The sequence below is a fragment of the Cornus florida genome, unplaced genomic scaffold, assembly GCF_030987335.1.
Source record: "Cornus florida cultivar Cherokee Brave unplaced genomic scaffold, ASM3098733v1 CherokeeBrave_3.0.0_Hap2_Chr11, whole genome shotgun sequence".
Classification (NCBI taxonomy): domain Eukaryota; kingdom Viridiplantae; phylum Streptophyta; class Magnoliopsida; order Cornales; family Cornaceae; genus Cornus; species Cornus florida.
In genome coordinates this window covers 102,519,274-102,539,456 of record NW_026775581.1, presented here as the reverse complement: position 1 = coordinate 102,539,456, position 20,183 = coordinate 102,519,274, and the positions used below count along the sequence as shown (strand labels likewise).

Genomic DNA, 20,183 nt, shown 5'->3' with positions numbered 1-20,183 from the left:
GTGAGAAAAACACCTATAACGTTCACATTTTGGGTAAATACTATCCCTATTGTTCATGTTGAGTATATAATTTTGTAAAATTTGAAAAAAATGAGAAAAGAATGGCCTGAATTTATTGTTTCATTAAAAATTTAATCATGTTATATTCTTAATATAAAATTTTAAAAATATTTTTATGTTTTTCGATAATGGCCTTATATATATACACACGCTCACCTTGAAAAGACCTCAGTTTAGCATGCTCCAAGTTCATAAACCTTGTTGTTCCGATGCTCACCGTCCATGCTGCTCACCAAGTTGCTTTGCAACAACCTGGTTGATCAGCAGAAGAAGGGCAACGACCTTGGGTTGCTGCCGACGAGGAATGAGCGACAAGACCGCTACTTACATGAAACGACCAGGCCCCTGGACTGGCCTAAAAAATAAACGATAAAAAAGAAGAAAAAAGGATCGACACTTTAGTTATTAATGGTTAATTAGTTTTTGGGTTAATTACATTCTAACCTTTTTTTTTTTTTATCCAAACAATGCCCTTAAAAGTTGAAAAAAAGACGTAATTGCCGTTCAATAAAAAATTAATTTTTAATCTAAAAGATCAAAAAATAAATAAATGATAGAATTACCCCAACACCACCACCACTTCAGAATGGGTGCCAATGGTGGGTGTTGGTGGTGATGGTGGAGGTTGCGGTGGTGATGGTGGGTTTTCCATTAAGGTGAAAACACCGAGAAGGTAGAGAGAGAACATAAATGATGCAAGAATCCATGAATTCTCCACTTTCCAAGGAAACAAAATACTTGAATCTCTCATCCATATCAATAAACCCGAAATTCAATCTCTCATCCAATTAAATTACATAAAATAAAGTAAAAGATAATCTTCAGATGAAGAAAACATTGCAATCAACCCGTTTCATTCGTACTCGAACTCAGAGCATCTAAACCCAGATTAACTCAAAAAGCTTATAAATGTGACGGCTATCAGAAAATTCAACAGAAAAAAAGCTCTGAAATTACTGAGAAGTGAATCGTCAATTGTGAATTAAGCTTGGAATAAAATATACAAAACCAGTTTGAAAGGATGGGGTTTACATAAAACCCTAGAATCCAATTTACCACAGTTCGAAAGAATCGAATTCACAGGGACGTGCATATGTTGGAAACCTAGAAACCCTTGAATTAGAGAGATTTGATTTAACGAATTAGAATGAAAGGAAAAGGAAATAAATTTGAACGATTTGGAAGGAAATAATTAAAAAAGGAAAAGAGAAAGGGGAAGAGTTGACTGAAATATGCATATGCACATTTGACACATCTATACACAGTTGCTTAAAACTTTAAATAAAATAAAAATTGAAGTTTACCCTTGGCTGTGGTTGTTTGCCGCCAATGGAGGTGGCAACCACCCCCTTCTTCTTCCAATCCTCCTCTCTGTATGTGTATTATGATATACTAGTATATTGTATATATGTATAATGGTGTAGTGATAAAAGGTTAGTTTGGTTAATTAAAATTAGTCAGGTGGTTAAATTGGTAATTTTAATATTTTAATGGTTCCTTTGACAAGTCAAAGAGCATTTTAGTCATTTTATTATGTGGGCTAATTTTGTTTAAGCTGTTAATATAACAAACTTCAAGGGAAGTGAGTGTAATTAATCCTTAGTTTTCTTACCTACTTTTTATTTAATTATAAATTAATTATAGAGAGACACTTTACTCTATATATTATTCACTGCTTTAATTGTTTGTTTTAAAATTGAATATTAGAGATTAATTTTTAAAACGTACAAGAAGTTATATACTCTATATGCATACCATAATGATATTATTTGTTAGCGACCTTAAATACATATTATTACTATAAATATATTTATACCTCTGTCATGGATTTCATTACGCCTTACAATTATTTTTTCCTTCTTTTATTTATGTAATTTAGGGATTTTAGATAACTCTTCTCTATTTTTGCTTCATGTTCATTATTTTCTATCTTGCAAATTATGCTAATATATTTTTTAGTTTCTTCTGCAAATATAACCATAAACTCTTATGAAGTTATGAATGAATTGTTGAGTATATATGGTCATAATCAAATAAAATTGTCAAATATTTAACCATTACACCATTCCCTTATTAGCTATTCAATGACAGTTAAATTTATTCCAAATAAATTTTTGCAATACTTTTTTTTTAAAATTGTTCCAAATTTGATAACATGTACAAAGATATTTTAAAGTTAATTCCTCAATTTTACCTAACAAAAATAAATATAGCCTCAATAAATAGATAACTTTTTAAAATTATTTTTTCAGTAGAATGTAAATTCAATTTTGTTTTCTACTCATATGTGACTGTAAATAATACCAAGTCCACGGCCATGACAATGGTCAAAAGTCGAAGCCACTTTAGAAGAAACGGAACGTAGACTATGAAGTCTATGCAAGTCCCTTCTTCGACTCAAAAAGCCGCCCGTTTGGATTAGTCATGCTCTGACCCTTCTCTCTGTCTCTCTCTAGCCCCAATCTCGTCATCTTCCAGACTCATTCAAATTTCTATACGTCTTTAAAACGCTAAACATCTTCACTTTGTCTTTGAATTCTCCAAACTCCAATACCCAACTCCTTCTTCTTCTCTTTTCCCTTCTGACAAAGGAAATTTCTTTCTGGTTTTTGCTATCAATCTCGACCATTTTCTCCGATTACCAAACCCTAAGTTTATTTTTTCCTCCAAAATGGATAATTCGTCGGATTCTAGCCCGAAATTAGAAGACTCGCCGGCGCTTAAGCTTACCGGAAAGATCATAATGATTGTCATGTTAGTCCTCTTTATATTGGTGGCCTTCGTCCTATTTTTACACCTCTACACCAGATGGTTCTGGTACCGCCGAGGCCATGACGACACCACTCGGCGTCGTCGCCGCCGCTCCGACTTCGGCGCCGGCTATGAAGAAACAACCCCCGCCACCATCCTCCGCCGCGGTCTTGACCCGTCAGTCCTTAACTCCATACCCGTAATAGTTTTCCATGCGGAAGAATTCAAAGAAGGACTGGAATGCTCTGTTTGTCTCTCTGAGATCTCCCATGGAGAAACAGCTCGATTGCTTCCCAAGTGCAATCATGGGTTTCATGTGGATTGCATCGACATGTGGTTCCGATCTCACTCCACTTGCCCAATCTGTCGAAACCCTATTTCGTCCTCAAACCCAACCAGTGAAGAACATTCGCCGGAGACAACAGAGTCATTTAGTTTTCCGACCAATGTGTTGTATTGGGGGAACGAGACTGAGGTTAGCACAATGGATTCGAATTCGGAAGAAAATAGTCAAGGACATACTTGTTATCAACCTCAATGTTCTTCGTCGTCATCAACAAGTGATAATAGAACAGAGGGAATGTTGGCAATAGATATACCAAGAGAAATGGTTGAGGAAGAAGAAGTTAGGTCACCGGTGATGACACGGTTGAGAAGGCTTTTGAGCATGGATAGAAGGATGGTTGCTGGTAGTCCCAGTCATTTGGATGTTGAAGAACAAGCAAGCAGAGCCAATAAGTAGAATACTGTATGTTTGTGTGTGTATAAAGATTGTGAAGTCTCAATATCTATGTACATTGGTTGAAGGAGACGAAATCCAGTTGAAGATGATCAATCTTGCTGGGGAAAACAAGCCTCCAATTTATCAAATTCTGCAACTGTTTGATACAAATAGATTGTATGTACGTATGTAAAATTTAGTGCTCCAGTAGGATTCTCCTTTGAGGAGAGAACCCATTTTCTTCCATGGAAGATGTACTTCTAGATGTTAGGTTCATAGATGAAAATTTGATTGCATTCTTTAAAAACTCAGTGTGAACAAAAATTCGAGTTATCTAAAAATTGTTTTTTTTCTTTCAGAATATCGAAAATAGAAAACTATTTTCAAAAACCCAGCTATCTTGATTGCTTATGGTAAAAATGCATGCACCAAACCCTGTTATTCAAAAAGTGGTAAACACACTAAGGGAAACAAGAACCTCTGAATCAAAAAACAAAAAAGACACAAATCACAAGCATGCAATGTTTTTAAAGGTTGACAAAACAAAATGTCAACAGTATAATTAAAGGAGAACCACATTAGCACCACTCACCTATACAAGTGTTAGATACATGACAAACCTAAGATATTGAGCATTTGAAGAGAAGCCGATTGAGGTTGCAAAGGCCTGTATGTCCGGTAACCCTAGTAATACTTTACCTACATGTGGTCCAGAAATCAAAGTTGAAGCAGAGGCAAGGCCATTACAAGACCAAAGATGGAAACCAGCAACAGCAGCATCCATGGTGGAAAAGATTGCCTCTTGCCGTTCTTCATATCCTTAGGAGCCTCTACTCTGTTCGGGTCCTCTTGCATAGAATTACCAACTTTCTCCAACAGGGGTTTGGAAATTTCTTGTCGACTTGGCACTGGTGACAGTTGTTCAGGCACGGACTGCACAGAACGCTGCTCGTACTTCTCCACATACTCTGGGAACATTTTCCTAAATGTTGAGCTGTTATAAGAAGGAAAAAAAAAAATCAGAAACAGAGTCAGAAACAACTATGATATAACATATAGGTGACCAGCTGGGTTTAAATGTGCCTTCCACCAATCAGAAAAGACACTCCAACTTGTGATGAAGGCTGCCGCTTATATAGAACTTAGGCATAAACCAGATAAAACAGGTAATAGAAGTGGCCAATCAAACCATCTGAGTAATTTGCAGAGTACCAAGTGTTGAAGCCACTTCCATCTAAACCAAAAATCCAGACGGCCCATGAACAAATAAAAACAAAGACATGATCTCCCAACGGTCTAATCATAACAGGTAATAATAACCAAGATTTTTAAAGTCTTGGGGCAATTACCTGCAAGAAGTAGGCTACCAAAAACAAAATATATACATGTGGTAAATGGACATTTTCGTTGGTGTATCAGATAATTTAAAAACAGGTAAAAAAATGATCACATAATACAGCATGGGAATTGTAATAGACTTACTTCTTACAATTGAAAGCGAGAGAAGTCTTAGCTAACCGTTGCTTCTCAGCAACAGTAGTTGTAACACTGCCAGTGGTAGGACTGCTGTCCATCTGCACGAGAAAAGAAGAAATAAAATTGCAAGCCCAGGCAAAGGAACTCATACATTCATCTTTCTTTTTCTTTTTCTTTTTTTTTTTTTCCCGTTAGAAGACAAGCACACCCCACAGTTTCTCTGAAGAGGACTTGAACTCTTGGCTTTCCACTCGGAAAAGTAAAGGAGATACCACTTGAGCTAAGCCCTTGGTGGTACATTCTTCAAAGTCATACCTACAAGATTGTCTCAAAATGGGGATCTCAATTATTGCTGAGGACAGTCCAATAAAATCCAATTTCCTGCTTAAAACACATTCTGAATTTAATAGGATTATGGCAATAGATCGGCCAAATATATAGTAGCCTAGTCAGTGGTAAGTTGTAACAACAGTTCCTATTTTTTTTATTATTATTATTTCAATTTTATTTTTTCATTATTGCACGTTACATCCATCAGATTTTCGTGCTATCTGGTGTCACGGGCAACCCAACCTGAAATGTCAATTGGTTGGTACAAGGTTTACACACATTTAATAAAGCCAGTGGTTGAAATAAAAGTCAAAAATAGATGACGGGATGCTCAGAACAAACTCGCAATAGGTTTTCCATCAATATTAAAGAACAAATTCTCTATGACGAAAATAAGGGAGGAATATGGAAGGGTGCAGGAGAAATACAATCACCAAAAAAAGTGAATCAATTGCATTTATACTTATGCAAAACATGATAATTGTATTCATTTGACCAATTAATTGAGCACCCTATCATGTCAAGAGTTTTGAGTACACTCCTAGAGTACAGACAAATATGAGAGATGTCTGGCATGTAACTATGTGGGTTTGAGTACATCCTAGCTTACATGCTGGACACGGTTCATCTAGAAAAGTGTTTATGCAGGACAAACATCGAACAATAACCTGGCTTCATAAAATATCAATCATAAATATTGATGTGTTAAGAGAAAACCTTCTGACAGTGATGGGAGCAGGTAGATGTTTAATCATTAAAAATACCACTTTCATATATTAATAGATCACTAAAATGTCGCGAATGCATTGATAATATATGTCACAATAGCAAATAAAAACCTGATAGAGAGTGATTTCAAATTGTCTAAAACCCCTTGAACTATAAAATTTTGCACAGCACCCTTGTACTAAATTTTCAGTAGGTAATTGCCCTTGAATACCAAAAATTTTGCAAGACACCCCTTTCCGTAAAATTATCATGAAGGAATGAACAGTCGAAGCATTGGGACTCTTGAATATCCTAAATTACCCTTTTGAATTAATTGCAGAAAACCCAAATAGTTGGAACAAGGCTTCTTTTAGTTGAATTATATTATAACATATGTACATTTTACCAAATTCATTATCCAAATATACTCTTTTTATTGTTCCTGCAATATCTACTTTGTATACACAGAAGTGTATTTAAATAAAAAAAAAAGTTAAAATATCTAATATCTGTATATCTCAATATATATAGAAAGTACTTCAAGGAAATAAGAAGGAATGGACAAGAATAAAACGTTTATTCTAAATACAACTACACCAAACTGCTAATTAAAAGGGTAGAGAACCATCCTAAACTCACCATGAACGAGAGAAGCCCAGTAAGTATGCTGCAATTAAACATACAAACAAGTGAGCACCAGAAACTAGAAAATTGTTTCAAACAAAGGTAACCATTTTCCTCGTTGCTAGCAATTTTTACCTTGACACAGACCACATTGGATTCCAACTCTCTGGATGAACTGGAAAATAATACAAAAAAGGTGAAAATAAAATCAGTTACCAGATAATATACGGTTCTCAAAATGATAAACATTGATAAACTTCATGGGACTTACAATCACTCATAGACAGGCAAATCTTTTTTTGGGTCATAAACCGTCCATTAGGAGTGGTCATGCTACAGAGAAAAAGAAAAAAATAGATCACTTCAAATAAAACAACCATGAGAAAGTGTTCCTGGAGAGAGAGTGAGAGAGACAGATGCTGAAAGCACTAAAATTTTGTGGAGAGAGTTAAGCAACAACTGCCCACATACCTGATTCCTGGAGGTTTAAATGGATACTCTGGGGGAAACTTGATTTTCCCGTAATAATATCCACCTTATCACAATGAGCAGAAATATTTCACAACAAATACAACCATGAAGGGGAGAACCACAGAACAAAAAATCATATATAAAATCCAGCAAAGTACTAAATATATTACATGTTCCATACCACAAGCCAAAAACAAAATTAACGAACCTGCAAAAGGTGTTCCATCACTTCCCTCCAATACATAATCTGAAACATATAAATGGGAAAACAAAAATAAAGTTCATGAACAAACAGTAACTTGGCCGAGAAGGTATAACAGAATAATGAGTTGCAGCATATGTATTAAAAGGCATTGCTACAGGCATGGCAGCCTCAATTGATGGAAAACAGAAAATCAAGACCCTCCTATCAAGATCCAATTTCGACCAGCATTCAACCTGATTAAAATCTGATTTTCCTATTATTAGAAAAAAAGAAAGAAAAATTATCATGCCAAATCAGATCCGCTAGTTCAAATCCAAATCCGATATAAGAAATCCAAATTAAATGGCTCAAACTAAACAAACTGTAAATTTTCTGAGCTGACTAATTTCCACTTTAGTTTATATGTTCAATTATACATGTGTGTGTATTTATTGGATATGAATCGAATCCAGACCTTCAGAATTCAGATAATTGTAAGAAACAGACACTTGGGATCTCTAAACATACCATTCAAACTTGGATCATCTGATACATAATCAAATTTTAATATAGAGATTTGCAATATAAGCATTGAACCTGAACTACTAAAATCCTACTTTACAAATTAACATGTATATCACCCAATATCAAACATAAAAATTACTCATCCTCTTTTACAAGTCTAATGAGAAAAATTACTCATCACAAAATTTTTCCATGAAAGATACTTGAAATAAATAATCAAAACTTCATATTTTAATGGATTTCAATCTATAATATTGCATTTAGACCCCTATATAGTCCAACAGTCCAACTATAATATTGCATTTAGACCCCTATATCGTCTGACTATAGCTGTGTGCTTTCTTGAGTTATCTCCAATCCTTTAAAAAAAAATGTGGAAGTTCAATTTAAAAAAAAAGGAGAAATTAATTAATTTCAGATCTGTACTAAAGTAAAATAATAATATTTTTTTATTTTTTATTTTTTATAATTTAACTGATATTTGACAACCCAAAATTATTAAAACCCATAAAATCAGGAAAATTTTGTAACATCATCTCAGAAGAGCTATATCCCAGTATGTGATGACAATGATTGCAGAAAAAAAAAAAAATAAAGCTTGACTATTTTTGCTAACTCTACTGATTACTGAAGTGTCTAGGCAATTTGCCCAATTGGCATTCCCACTGACATAGCATAGGTTGAAGAGCTGATAAAGCAGTCAGCAGAAGTACTAAAATATTTTGAAGAGCACTTTACATAAAAAATTAAAAAATAAATAAGCTACTGGTAAAAAAATTCTCCAATGCAGTACAGCTAGAAAAAGAAAACAATTATGAAGCATTTAGTGATGAAAGTTTCAGCAATTTACAAGAAATTAAGGAAGGTACCCTAGCACAAACAAAAGGTTCACCTTAATTGTAGTAGGCTCAGGCTATATTACATGGGTTTGGGAACACATGTCAGGTGTGGATATGTCCAAGCATAGGATTTATCAAATAGAAAACCCAAGGATATGGAGGCATGAGCCACGTGACTATATATATATGTGAACATTTTTTTTCCAAAAATAAAACAATGCTTTTATGTAACATGGAGTATCCAACATTTGTACATTATTGTACTTGTTTCAAAATTATAATGTAATAAAAGGAATATGAATAGTTTTATGTACTTGAATTCTTGTGTATGCTTGCTAGGTGCTTGTCTAAGTAGACTAGTCAGACACATCATATACTTATAAGAAAGTGAACTGTGTCCAATACGGTTACTTCACATATTTAAAAGAGTCCATTTAACATAGATTTTATGATAGAAAATGAGATTTGAACCCCTGCATCCTCTCAACATGGCCCCAGGACCAGGTTACCCCTAAAAACCAATTTACCAGTTACCCTGAGAATCAAACACAATCATCAAAGGGATATACAGCATCAGCGAGAGAGAGGCCCGCTCTCTATTATTCTGTGATGAAAAATCAACTAGAGAAGAAAATAAGTGGAAGCAACTTACGCCACTCAAGGATATCATTTGGGGAAGGACGGGCTACAACATGCGAAACAGGTTCCTGCAAATTCATAGAGATCACCCTCAGAACAGTTGTGTTGTAATTTATTTTTATTAACAGTGCCATCTGACAAGTGAGCTATTAATCACCTAAAGATGCACATATATATCTCAAAATCTTGACAAAAAGTGATATCCACAACTTATAATCATAGAGTCTCATGAAAATAAAACTGCCAGGAAGATAAAGTTTATTAATACAAGAAGAGAGATTGAAACTTATTATTCATCAATGGAAACCTGACAAAACTACAAAAGAATCAAATATAACACTTTTAGTAATGATATGTGAAAATAAGAACTCGCTTTTCAATACAGATAAGGTAATGGGGTGACCAAAAGTCAACTCCCAAAAAACCGTGAAGTAGGGACATCGCTTTATGTATCTGACTATAGACTTATCCTAGTAAGAACATTACTTTGAGATTGTGCTCATATATGGAACAACCAAGAAGAGTAAAACACTAATGCATGGAATAACTAACCAGTGTTGCATCCAGCTTTTGCTCACTTCAACTTACAAAGATAAGTCTATATACTAAAACCAATGAGAAAATTTTATACACAAACTTTTTAAAATTAATATGAAGAGTTATGTTAGGTAAACTAAAAGAGATTTTGGGAAGGCACGACTTTGGAAGGGATTTTTGGAATATTTGATCAGAAAAGGCTTTCAAGGCCCTTTTTTGTTGTAATTCTGTGCCAGTCTGCAGCAAACAATGTTATGATTATGTTGTGCGATTATTTATGAGTTAACACAAAAATAATAATAATTAAAAAAAAATTAGTTTGTGTTTGAAAAATTAAGGCCAATTAAACAAATATAAGTATCAAAAGTGAGATAAAAATATGTGTAATTTATGCCTAATGCCCTTAAAGAGTGCTTTCATAGACTAATTGTTTTAGTGTATGAAATAAGACCCTTATGGTTTTAAATGAACACTTAAACTTGAAAATGGTTTTAAAAGGGAGACACAATTAAATGTAATCAAAATTTGATGTCACCTTGAATTAGGTAAGTACCAAAACCATATTAAATTAGATTTTACCTTTGAAATAATTTAAAGTGAAAAGAGCAATGTATAGGAACATGTTGAAGTGTATGCCTGCTTTACACCATTTCCAAAATGTAGATTCAGTCATATTGGACTAGCCATACGTTTTTATTACTTGGAAGGACAAAATGAGGCATGGAATCCCCTTTAAAGGGGCTCTTTTTATTTTCTCTGAATCAACAATGGACTAAAACCACACTAGACTACAAACATACTTCTGGTAACTAGAGAAATAGAACATAAATTCTAGAGGTTGTAAGGAAAGTCGTATGTGTCAGTCAAAAGTTAAATTTGTAAATTCAACATTGGGACACAGGGATGACTCATTCAAATGGTCAATCTAAATCTAATTTTGAAAAACTGAACCACAATCAAATAGGGAGGGAATGTCCCCTCTTCCTATTGAACCTCAAATAATTCTAATTAGGATCCAGAAACTGACCTAGGGATGTCGTTTCACGGGGTTAGGAAAAAATGGAGTATCTATTATTGGTTCTATGGCAAAGAACATTTTTTAGATTGGCCAAACTGGTGCCAAAACATAGGTGTCTTGCTGACAGATCTCTGAAATGCCATCATGGCCCGATTACCAATTAAGAACTGTAGCAAAAAAATAGTCCTCAGTTAATGAGGAAAAAATGAACTGAGTGCTACATTGTCCAAGTCCAGAACAAACTAAAGCCACCAGTCACACCCCAAACATCCGAGTCTCTCCTCATATCACCTACAATAAAACCAAACTTGAGGGAAATTTATTTATTAAGTATGATACATGGCCCATAGAAGAAAGGAACTTCCAATAACATTCTTCGAAGCCTATTATCAAGTGAAAGTCAATTGCATGTTTGATGTTCCTTCCTTGATACATGGAATGAAATGTCATAATTACAGTCAACTAATTTCTGCACAAGTAAGAATGAAAATGTAACAAATCCCTATCCAAGTATTCTGACACTGTGGTGAATGACAACAGAAACTTTCTATGGAGTATTATCAAATAAAACAATAGCGCTATGCCCCATTTTCCATGGACTTAAAAGTGCAGGTACGTGTAAGAATCAGACCTCACTGAATCCCAAATTTTAGGATATGGGGAATTCAATTGAAATGTGTCCAAAAGTTGGATACAGGTTTGTAAACATGTCCTACAAATTTAAATACCTTATATATTATATAATAGGGTGTTTTATGATGTTATTATTCTTTAAAAAAACCCAACTATAATCTTATTCGATTGGATGTGTTGAGAGTGGGGGAAGAGAATTTCTAGTATCATTAACTGTAAAGCTTTTCCTTCTTCTATCATTACATGCAGAGAACCAAGTGTTTGATTTGGGTCCATGTGTGAGGCATGTGTCTAATGACCACTGTGTGTTTACATGGCTACATGGAGGAAATATGAGACTCGATGTAACACAAAATGTGCCATACATCAAATTTTTAATTCTCAGCACCATTAGAAAGGAGCAAGCACAATGCTGCCAGAATAATATGCATACAAAAGCATAGAGATTGCCATTTGCTAAAGTAAAAAAGCACAAGCTGACAGTCAAAGAACTTTCTGCAGCTAAAAAGTTGTCACAAAGGAAACCGAAACATTTAACTCTCAGCCCAAGTAATAACAAACAATGGCCTGCACTCCACATCATGAGTGTGGGGGGAAAATCATGAAATTATTTGGGGAGGTGGAACCAACAGAAAGTAACATCCAGATAGCACTATATAATGGAAATTAAAGTTTGTATGAGAATGACTTTATTTATTTATTTATTTATTTTTGATAAGTAACTTTATTATAACTTTAAACTGAAAGGAGCATCAGAAAGGAAAAATAAGTCCATCGTGAGGATGCTCATGCTTCAGTGATACGTTCATTGACACATTGAAATTGCTTAAAAAGTTATAAAGGATTAAGAAAGCATACTTTACAAAGTGCCCTATATTCCTTCTGAAGGCGCTTTACACAAGCTTTCTCAGCCATATCACAACTCCAATGGGTTACCAAACAGACAACGAAGTCTTCGACAGTTACTCTATTTAGTTGATTGCCAACACTACAATTCTCTGGCTGAAAAATATGAAATACATTTAAACAAGGTAAATGAGAGATATTAAAAAAATTCTGTTGCAGAAAATTATGTCACTAATCTAATGAACACTAAAAATGACCCCTCTAGTTCAAAAGAAAAACAGAAAAAAAAAGGATAAAAGAACTTGCTGCCTAATTCCAAATAAGACACTGGGAAATTTATAGAGAACTAATAAAGTAACAACAAATATTTTATTCATAAAATCGCATATTAATTGAATTAGCTGGTAAGATATGGGCACAGAAATTTATGCTGCAGATCATCACAGTTAAGATAGTAGGAATTTAACATAAACAATCAAGCAAAAACAGCGTCAAATAAGCATGTAATGGAGTAATGGTGTGTTTTGATGAACAAAAAAAAGAGAAGCAAAGATAGAAGTATCCTTCAACAGCCCAACATACTCTTCAAAACGATTTTTGTGAAAGAAACAATCCCACTATTTGCATCAAATACCACAAATTATGAGTTAAGCCCAATAAAGATCCATTGATTCAACTCCAAAGAGGAATACTGCAACACCTGAAAGATAGTGCAGGCAGTTGAATCAAAATCATACCAGACCAAACACAAAAGCCCCTCCAAGAGAAATTTGAGAACCCTAATTTAGGGCACTTATGTCTGAGCAAAATGGGGTTTAATACTAAATATAAGGATCCATGTCATGTTTACGGTTACATACATACATACATATAATCGTGTGCATACATACATACATACACCCATATACACGTAGCTAATTATGTAAGAGGGTAACTTTATAGAAAAATCTCTCATTGGCATTCGAGAAGGCCGTGAAAGAAATCCCATAATAGACGAGCATCAAAAAAACCCTATAACAGTGGATTAACAAATGCCATTCTCGGGAAAGGTAGTTCTCCAATGAACAGCCAAACAGCACCAACAGGGAAGTTTCTGATATCAACGCAACCCCCAGAAAAATCTCGAACTACATCTGGATTTCTTTATTAATTATCCATCTTCCTAATTTACCTATGATTTTCATGTCCAAGAACCAGAAATTTTCGCCAATTTTTTTAATAAACAACAGCGAGAATGAAAAATAAAGTCAATCAAATAGGAGTAAAAAATCTGAAAAGTAAATGAAAAACCAATCCTCATCCAAACAACGGAAAATTAAATCTGAAGAAAACGTCCATGATCAGGATCTACAGAACATTGAAGCCGGAAAGAGAGTGAGATTGTAAATTTACCTGAGATCGAACAAGTCGACGCTAAATAGAGTATGAATTTGACAAGGGTTTGGGTTTGCGGAGTCTCGAGTGGAGGAGGTAGTCTTCCCCTCGAAATCGACCGTCCTGCTCCTCGATGATATACGGGTCTTTCAATCGCCAAAACGACTTTCTCTAGATGTTTTTTGCCCCACTCTCCCACTGTGCGTGTCGGGGTTAATGTGTTAGGAATTTTATTTATTTATTTTTCAGGGAATTGGGTCACATATATATATATATAGTTAGGAGTTAGTGGGAGAGGGGGATACAAGTGGAACTGAAATTATACCTGAGTAAAGTTAGGAATCCTAAATAACAAATTCTTTGTTTAAAAGTTTATTTTTAATTTTAATTAAATTAAATAAAATAATTACAAATACATCAATATTTATTATAAATGTCTAAAATATTCTCATACTTTTATTTCAAAATATTAAAATATTCTTGTTAAATATAATAAAATAAATAATTAAAATATATAATATCCTAGTCGTCAATAAACCACTTGCAGGTCTAGGTCCCCTCTCTCTCTCTCTCTCTTCACACACCCATGTAAATATAAATACGGATCATTTTTGTTTAGAAGTTTCATAACTATGACTCTGTAAATATGTTATAACTTATGAATTTAAGGTTCTTAAGGGCAATCCAATGCCGATGGAGGACGAAGAAAAGAAATGGAGAATTTTTATTTACTAGTTAAACTAATTCTTAATTATTTATTTTAATATTTGAAATTAGATAATTTAAAGAAGGATTTGTATTTTGTAATAAGATTGTGAAGACATTTTGGACCTTAGCAATAATTTTTGATGCATTTGTAATTATTTTGTTTAATTCAGTCAAATGTGAAAAATTAACTTTTAAAATGGATCAATTTGTTATTTAGAGCTCCTAATCCTACTCATACGTAGTTTCCAACACAATACCTGTAAAGAATTCGAATTTATATCATATGACACTATCCGTTCTAATTTTTCTTTTTATATAAATATAAATATAAAGATTGATAATTCTAAAAGATTTAACACTACCGTGTAAAAAATATTTATTTGCACTATTCAATTTTTTAGAAGTAAACTCAAATTTTAATGGTTTTAAAAGGCAAACTCCACTTTAAATAAATATAATTGTGTTATTTTTTATTAAAATTTTTAAACAGAGTGTAATAATCTATTAAAGCGGAGTATGAATATTACATTCGTTAAGAAAAAATTACCTTATGTCATAATTTGTGTCATTATAATAGAAACTTTGGTGACTAAGGACAATTGTGAAAATATTACTTATATTGTTATTGAACTAAGGTTTTTATGCTAATTAATCGTGTTGAGTAATGTTTGGCGCAGACACTAACAAAAAAGAAGGGAAAAAAAAGAGAGATTTTCTCTCTTTGATAAGAACGTAATGTTTGGGCCATGGACTGAAAAACGGGAGGGAAAAAAGAGAGGAGATTTTCTCCATTTGATAAGAAACGTAATGGGTGGTTCGAGGACTAAAAACAATGGGAGGAGAAAAAGGATGGGGGGCAGGGGGGATTTTTCTCCGGTTGGTAAAACCGTAATGTTTGGTCCAAGGACTAACAAAAGGAGGGAAAGAGAAAAAATAAAATAAAATAAAATAAAATAAAGAAAAAGAGAGGAGATTTTCAAGATTTGTTAGAAATGAGAGAATAAGAAAGAAGAAAAGGTCTTCTATTGGGCCATTGGAAAGTGAACAAAGACTCGGCATGCTTAGTTTGTAATCATATAAATAGTTTTCTGTTCTCAAAAAATTGAAAACATAAAAATGTATAAAAAAATTGTGTTTGGTTCAGTTTTCTCAAAATTATTTTCTGAAAATTCAGTTATAAAAAGGTTTATTTACGGATAACAGTCTTTTTATTATTATCTGAAAACTGTTATCTATTTCGATAACTGTTTTTAGAGTTACAAACCAAACGACCAACTTTTCAACTGTTTTTAACTTTTTAAACTTCCACCTTGATGATTATAATTTAATTACCCATGGATAGGGGAAGATCGTTAAAGTAACGCGCTATCTCATAAGATTGAGATAGGCTCTACAGACTAAGATAAGGACTACAACTAAAATAAGGGTTACAGATTACGATAAGAATTGCAGAATACGATAAGGATTAGGCCAACAGATTATGATAAGGATTAAGGACAACGTGGACGCTACGTAACATCCTGACCCAAGTCCTATAAATAGGGAGGGCTAATCGACGTTTGGAGGTAGGCAAAAAACCCTAACTCAATATCTTGATTTCTCCATAGAGATTATCATTCACACTGACTTGTTCGTCGAAGCCTACTCCACCGGTAACACACCGGTGTTTGTAGGATCACTTTTTCTTCTCTTTATTCATGAAGTCAGATCAGATCCGGGTTGCGCAAAATCCATCTTCAACACACCTAAAGTTTTAAGTAATTAATTGTAAGATTATGCAAATGCTCATTTAGTTATTTATTTTTCATCCAACCAATAAAATAACACGAGAGAAAAATTATAGTGAGAATCCATCTTCCATCATTCTACCCTTCATTTCTTTTCAATTTTGAATGTTCCACCTTTCCTATTGAAGTTGAATAGAACATTGATCAAGTCACAACTTTGAAAAAAAAACCATTAATGTAGTCATTCTCGAATCAACACAAGAAGATGAAGAGTTTTATTGTTTAGCAACATTTTCACAATTAAACAAATGAAATTTCATTATTTACAAAACTGCCAATTAAGAAAATTAATATTTTTAATATGAACCATAAGCAAAGTCTCTGAAAAAAAAAAAAAAAAAAAAAGAAGAAAAAAACTGCATATTTTTTTCCCCTTTGGTTTTTTTTGGACCATAAAAAGCTTAATGATAAAATATAAACTATTGAGGACGTTAGGCTTGCGTTGCCTACATACAAACCTTGAGACTATCTCATGCCAATCAATCGTCAAGGAGCAATTCTCGAGTCTCGAAAATCCCGAGACCCTCTCAATTCAACCAAACCTCGAGAAGCAATTCTCAAGTTCCAAAAACAACGAGACCATCTCGGTTGACCAAAGCTCGAGAAGCTATCCTCAAGCCATAAAAACCTTGAGACCCACTCAGGTCAATCAAACCTCGAGAAAGAATCCTTAAGTCTGAGAGCTCGGAGAACGTGTTAGGTCGTTCAAACCTCAAGGAGCAGTTCTTGAGTTCCAAAAACCTTGAGAATCTAAAGAATTCTCTAGGGTGAGCCAAACTTAGAGGACTAGTCCTCAAATCACCAAAACCCTGAGAATCCTCTTAGGTCAATCAAACATCGAGCATCACCCCTCCGAAATCCCAAAAAAAAAACTTAAGACCCTCTCAGGGCAATCAACTCCCAAGAAGCAATTTTCGAGTCCGGTAAGATTTAGGGTGCATTTGGATAAGTAGGAGAGAAAAGAAAAGAAATGATAGTATTAATTATGAGAGAAAAGAAAAGAAATGATAGCAAAAATTTCTATTTATGTTTGGATAGATAGAAAAGAAAGTATAGTATTCTTGTTTGGATATGATAGAGTGTAGAAAAGAAGAGAAATGATAACAATAAAATTACTATCATATCCTTTAAAATAGATGGGATATGAGTGGAATAATAATTTATTCCTTTTAATTATTGAGGGTAGTTTCGGAATTATTAAAATGCTACTTATACACTATCATTTCTCTCCCTATTTTCTCATTTTTTGAGAGATAGAAAAGGAGGGATAAGAAGGGATAGTTATCCTTCCCTATCCTTGCTTTTCTCTTATTTTAACCTACCCAAACATAATTTACACTATCCTTTCTTTTTTTTTTCTCTCACTATCCCTCCAAATCTCTCAATCCAAACATACCCTTAATTTCTCTATCTCTCTCTAGGCAATCACAACTACTTCAGGTAGCTTAACCATAAGGCCTCGAAAGACATGTCCATAAAACAAGATTGGCAATGTAAAGGGAGTACATGTTGGACACCCCGCACAACTGTTTTACTCGATGAAATACTTAAAGGCTTTGGATAAGAAGTCGGAACATGCATAAATTCCTCGAATATTAGACCAACCAAAGGATTGAGAACACGTGTTGTGCCATAAACCCTTACGATCACTATTAACGTTGCGTCTAAACCGTTAATGCTAAACCACATGTCTTGTTAAGTACCCACATTAGCCATTTAATGTGTCGTTGCCACACTGAAGCGGAACAAAAGGAAAGATTTGACCCCTTAGGTAGAGTAAGTACACCTAGTTTAATCATGACCAAAGGTCCTGGTGCTTGGTAAAACCTGACCTCTGAGTATTGACCAAAAAATCTAGTATTATAAATACAGGCAGCGTGGAGCATTACAGGTCAGGACTCGAACAACCAAGGTTCATCATGACTAAAGCCCATTTATACTCTTGTCATTGGTTCAATAATTTCTACCCTCATCATTAACACCTAGAACGACTCTCTTGATCCTCAACTTGTATTGCGATATACTCATGTATTGTCTTCTGTTGCGAATCCAGCCCATCCATGCAAAAGTCCTTATTATTAATGAAATTTTAATGACAAAAATGGTTCAAGTCTAAACAGCAAATAAGTACGTGTTATTTGCTAGGATAAAGAAAATATATGTCACGGTTTTAAACAATTACTAAAATATTAAGATGCCTGATATTTAGTCTATTTACATCTACAGCATGTGCATAGCCTTAAATTAGGTGGAAGACCTAAAGGTTATGCCTTGGGAAGCCCCTAAAGTCAGTCTGTAAAGGTATCCAGAGACCGTGTTTGGTCAGTGACAATTGGTCCGTTTTCTCTCTTCCTCTCCCAATTTTCCTTCCTTTCTCTTTTCCCGATATCCAGGGACCATGGTTTGTTCTAAGTGGTCTTCCTTCCAATTTCCAATATTGTCCCATATAGGAGAAAGAATGCTGTAAATATACTACAGTACTTATTTGAGGTCAGATTTATACATCTCTAAAATCAACAACACATATATATTATATTATTTTGTAGTACTGAACACTCCAATTTCCAATGTTGGTCCAATTTCTAATAAGATTAATATGAATACTTCACTGAGTTCGGAGCAATAATATACATTACCCAGTGTACAACTGTAAAGATACGAGACTTGCCTAATCCTGCAGAGTATGTCTATTTTGCACTAAGTAACCACCATGAGACTTAAACTAGCATCTTTATTGATTTAGTAAGTTCTTACCATTCATTAAATCAGGAAAAAAAATAAAAATTTCTTACCGTTAAATCAAGCAATCTCCCTTAAAAAGAAAGGGACTACAACAGAAAATTTAGATATAATTTGTAAATAATTTGAACTATAAAGTTTGCTATGTCCAAAACAAACATAAAAATTATTATGTTTGAAACACACAAAATGCTTAGTGATGGTGATCACTGTATCTGATGTGCGTTAAGATGCAGGGAAATTATCAACGTGCATATGTTCAAACCACATATCAGGTGACAACTCAAAGCAACAGGAGCGGAACTTCATACAAAACCATTTATATTTGATATTATTGTATACATGGTTGGTCATGTGTATAACACAAAAAAATCTAACGACAGTATAATATTTAATTGTCATCACCTCCCCCCAAAAGATTTTAAATTATCACGTGCCCGATCACATGACCCTTCTGAAACTGTGACAACCAATCTGGAAGTCACAGTCCTAACATGGAACAGTCAAAGAAAACATCACATGATCCCACTTGCATCAGATCCCCAGTGGATTTTAACAAGTAAGAGATTATATATAAATCAATACTAAAACCCCACAACTTCACTCAAATCAGAGACTTCATCACAAACAACTCAAACCTATTTTCCACTAACCAGTCAGCTCAACACTTCCAGTCATGAAGTCCTGCTCCTCTAGATCACTTTCTGCTTTTGTTCTAGCAATTCTACTGCTAATTCTGCATTCATGGCCTCACGGAGCCCAGGCTGCGCGTCTCCTGTCGACAAAAGCACATACATTACCTGGCTCGAGCACATCATCTTCTTCTTCACAAGCTCTTAAAGATTTGCAGAGAGACAGGATGGGTCCATTCAAGAGGGTGGTGGACTCGAGCTTTCGGAAGATACCTCCGAGTAATTCGAATCCCATACAGAACAAGTAACTTCTTAACTTGCCAAGTTTCAAGTCCTTCCACCATTGGCAGTTTTGACTCAGATGTCGTGTTCTGGTCCCAGGTCCAAAGTTCCATAAGATGGCTGAAGGAAGAATCAAGCGGCTAACAACAACAACAATACCTCCACAGCAATTACAATTCATTTTTCATTCTATCACTGCTAGCTGTAGTCTATAGTAGTCTTGTTTAGTTAGTGCAAGAGAAACATGTACTCCCATGCAGAATGCATTTTACTATTTCGCTTATCAAGTTTTTAAAGCT

At 34.2% G+C, this 20,183-nt stretch overlaps 2 protein-coding genes across 3 annotated transcripts; one reads left to right on the top strand and one right to left on the bottom strand.

Moving 5' to 3' along the window:
* The first annotated feature begins 2,430 nt into the window (after nt 1-2,430).
* LOC132287020 (RING-H2 finger protein ATL3-like) lies at nt 2,431-3,776 on the top strand. Its single transcript, XM_059789481.1, has one exon. It carries the CDS (start codon nt 2,732-2,734, stop codon nt 3,551-3,553), a length of 822 nt encoding a protein of 273 aa, XP_059645464.1. The 5' UTR covers nt 2,431-2,731; the 3' UTR covers nt 3,554-3,776.
* A 218-nt stretch (nt 3,777-3,994) lies between these two features.
* LOC132287021 (ubiquitin-conjugating enzyme E2 34-like) lies at nt 3,995-13,977 on the bottom strand. Of its 2 annotated transcripts, XM_059789483.1 has the most exons (11): nt 13,755-13,977; nt 12,945-13,062; nt 12,375-12,518; nt 9,342-9,396; nt 7,350-7,388; nt 7,142-7,205; nt 6,942-7,003; nt 6,806-6,845; nt 6,686-6,713; nt 5,015-5,106; nt 3,995-4,526 (listed from the first exon to the last, which is right to left on the bottom strand). In XM_059789483.1, exons 3-11 carry the CDS (start codon nt 12,429-12,431, stop codon nt 4,250-4,252), a joined length of 714 nt encoding a protein of 237 aa, XP_059645466.1. In that variant the 5' UTR covers nt 12,432-12,518; nt 12,945-13,062; nt 13,755-13,977; the 3' UTR covers nt 3,995-4,249. The 2 variants fall into 2 exon arrangements, with proteins under 2 accessions (XP_059645466.1, XP_059645465.1); XM_059789482.1 differs by lacking the exon at nt 12,945-13,062.
* Between the last annotated feature and the right edge of the window lie 6,206 nt (nt 13,978-20,183).